Below are 2,754 nucleotides of genomic sequence, written 5' to 3'. Positions count from 1 at the left end.
TGAGTGAGTGAATGAATGAATGAATGAATGAATGAATGAATGAATGAGTCAGTGAATGAATGAGTGAGTGAGTGAGTGAGTAACTGTGTGGGGGGTGGATGGCACGGGGAGATTACAAGGCTGGGGGTTTTTAAACAGGGAGAGAGAGAGAGAGAGAGAGAGAGAGAGAGAGAGAGAGAGAGAGAGAGACCACCAAAGAAGTCTGGTAGTGAAACACCACTAATTACTGACACTATGCTCCTCCTAGCTACGACCCCCCCACTTCACCCCAACCACCCACCAGCTAACCCCCCCCGCCGCCACCTGCCACCCTGCCCCCAACCGCCCACCCCCGCAGCACGACCCCCCCCAACCCCAAATATCCTCGCTTTGTAAACAAGCGCTCCTACGAGCAAACAAAGGCGCTGGAACGCAAGTGCCCTCTTCTACATGCCCCGGATCACCTAATCCTCTCGCCTACACCCCCCCCCACCCCCCCCTTCTTATGTAGTGAAAGAAACAATTGCCATTTCTTTCTCTCCTTCCACCCCCCCCACCTCCTCCCCTCCTCCTTTCTCTCAGTCTTTCTTTCTCTCTGTTTGTACCGACGCCGACATCAGAGACCACCGGCGTCCGTGTCTTCTCAGAGGAGGCCGGAGGGTTCTGGAAGCCGGTAGAAGCTGTTTCTCCGAGGGTTGTTTTTCCCGGTCAGAGCCGGTCCGGTTGCGAGGGGGTTCTGGCTCCCGGCGGTCCCTCTCTCGCGGCCGGGCCGTGTCACGCTGGCACCGAGCGTCCTTTTCACCGCGAACAGCTTGAGCGAAAATACTTTTAATTAAAAAACGTCGAGTTAAACTGGTCGCACAAAGGGGCGCATTCATGAGAGATTATCACCCCTCAGCCCGGTCGAACCCGCCCACAAGAAACACATTTGATTCCAGTAAAAAAAAACTAAAAAAAGCTAAAGGCGAAATGAACACCCCCGAGTGTTCCTCCTTTGTGTGGACTACACCCCCGGGACCTCCTCTCCCTGCCGGTCTGAACGGGCGAACGACGGACCCGCGACTGCGGAAGACGGACGGAGGAAGCCGCGGCGTTGTGGGCGTGGCTACGCCGGCCGTGTTTGACCCTGCGCGTTCGTCACCTGTGTGTTTATGTAGAACGTCGTAGCTAAGCTCTGGTTGACCGCAGCCCAATGGACGCTGTCAACACGGTGCTCACACACACACACACACACATACACACACACACACACACACACAGATGCAGCTGCCCACCCCCTCAGAGGCACGCACGCACGCACGCACACACGCACACACGCACGCACACACGCACACACACACGCACACACACACACACACACGTGCGCACGTACATGCACGCGAGCACACAGTCAGAATTCGTGTCCGGTAGGCTAGATTAGTATATAATCTAATTCAGTTTGCTATCCAGACCTGGAACTGCTAACGCTGATGTTTTGCAACAGGCCTCTCTGTGATGTGAAGGTACGCATGTCCGTCCAGTGGGCGAGCTAAGCTTCATAACACACACTCTTCCTCTTTAACTTGACCAGGTGGATATAATTATCGCTCTATCAACACATGCGGATTAATCCCTAAACAATACAAATACTATATAAACATCTCTATGTAGCTAGCCAGTCTACTCTATATCAATCTATCTCTATATAGCTAGACTGTCTGCTCTATATCAATCTATCTCTATATAGCTAGCCTGTCTGCTCTATATCAATCTATCTCTATATAGCTAGCCTGTCTGCTCTATATCAATCTATCTCTATATAGCTAGCGTGTCTGCTCTATATAAATCTATCTCTATATAGCTAGCCTGTCTGCTCTATATCAATCTACCTCTATATAGCTAGCCTGTCTGCTCTATACAAATCTCGAGGTGTTTATATCAATCTCTATGTAGCTAGTCTATTTGCGCTATATAGCTAGCCTATCTGCTCTATATCAATCTATCTCTATATAGCTAGCCTATCTGCTCTATATCAATCTATCTCTATATAGCTAGCCTATCTGCTCTATATCAATCTATCTCTATATAGCTAGCCTATCTGCTCTTTATCAATCTCTACTGTATGTAGCTAGCCTATCGGTGTGTCCGGTACTAGCCTATCGGTGTGTCCGGTACTAGCCTGTGAGTCTGGTACTAGCCTATCGGTGTGTCCGGTACTAGCCTATCGGTGTGTCCGGTACTAGCCTGTGTGTCTGGTACTAGCCTATCGGTGTGTCCGGTACTAGCCTGTGTGTCTGGTACTAGCCTATCGGTGTGTCCGGTCCTGTACACACCCTTCCTCGATGGTCACCCCGTGCATGATGATGGAGTTGGTGACCTTGACCTTCTCTTTGATGGTGGTGGAGGCCCCCAGCGTGGACCTCTTGATAGACGTCCTGTCCGCCACCTGGCAGAACGCCCCGAGGATGCTGTCCGCTCCCACCTGACACACACACGCGCACACGCACACACACACACACACACACACACACACACACACACACACACACACACACACACACACGCACAATGTTAGGGAAGGACAGAAATAGAATACCTAAACTCACACTTCGTTGCTTTCACGGTACGTGTGCGTCCGACGGTGCCGTAGTGCGGCTGAAGTAGATGAAAAGTTCTATTGTTTTCTACTGTCCGTCCGTGTCTACTCACCTGAGAGAGCTCAGAGATGACAGCAGACGGATGGACTGCTGGCTCATCAAACAGCTTGGGGGCCTGAAGACACAATAGCTCTGTTAG

The 2,754-nt window shown here is 51.2% G+C and overlaps 1 protein-coding gene across 1 annotated transcript in view; it reads right to left on the bottom strand.

Annotated features, from left to right (window-relative positions):
- eif2b3 (eukaryotic translation initiation factor 2B, subunit 3 gamma) overlaps positions 1–2,754 on the bottom strand; it is a gene marked incomplete at its 3' end in the record, with an annotated part of 32,862 nt that overhangs the window by 4,032 nt on the left and 26,076 nt on the right. The window contains exons 9-10 of the mRNA XM_084458316.1: positions 2,668–2,730; positions 2,292–2,440 (exon numbers count right to left, since the gene is read on the bottom strand). Of these exons, the coding sequence (XP_084314442.1) occupies positions 2,292–2,440; positions 2,668–2,730 (212 nt within the window). The remainder of the gene's footprint in view (positions 1–2,291; positions 2,441–2,667; positions 2,731–2,754) is intronic.

Source organism: Borostomias antarcticus (assembly GCF_949987555.1).
Source record: "Borostomias antarcticus genome assembly, chromosome: 24".
Taxonomy (NCBI): domain Eukaryota; kingdom Metazoa; phylum Chordata; class Actinopteri; order Stomiiformes; family Stomiidae; genus Borostomias; species Borostomias antarcticus.
Note: the sequence above shows the minus strand (reverse complement) of the source record. Positions and strands in the feature narration are given on the sequence as shown.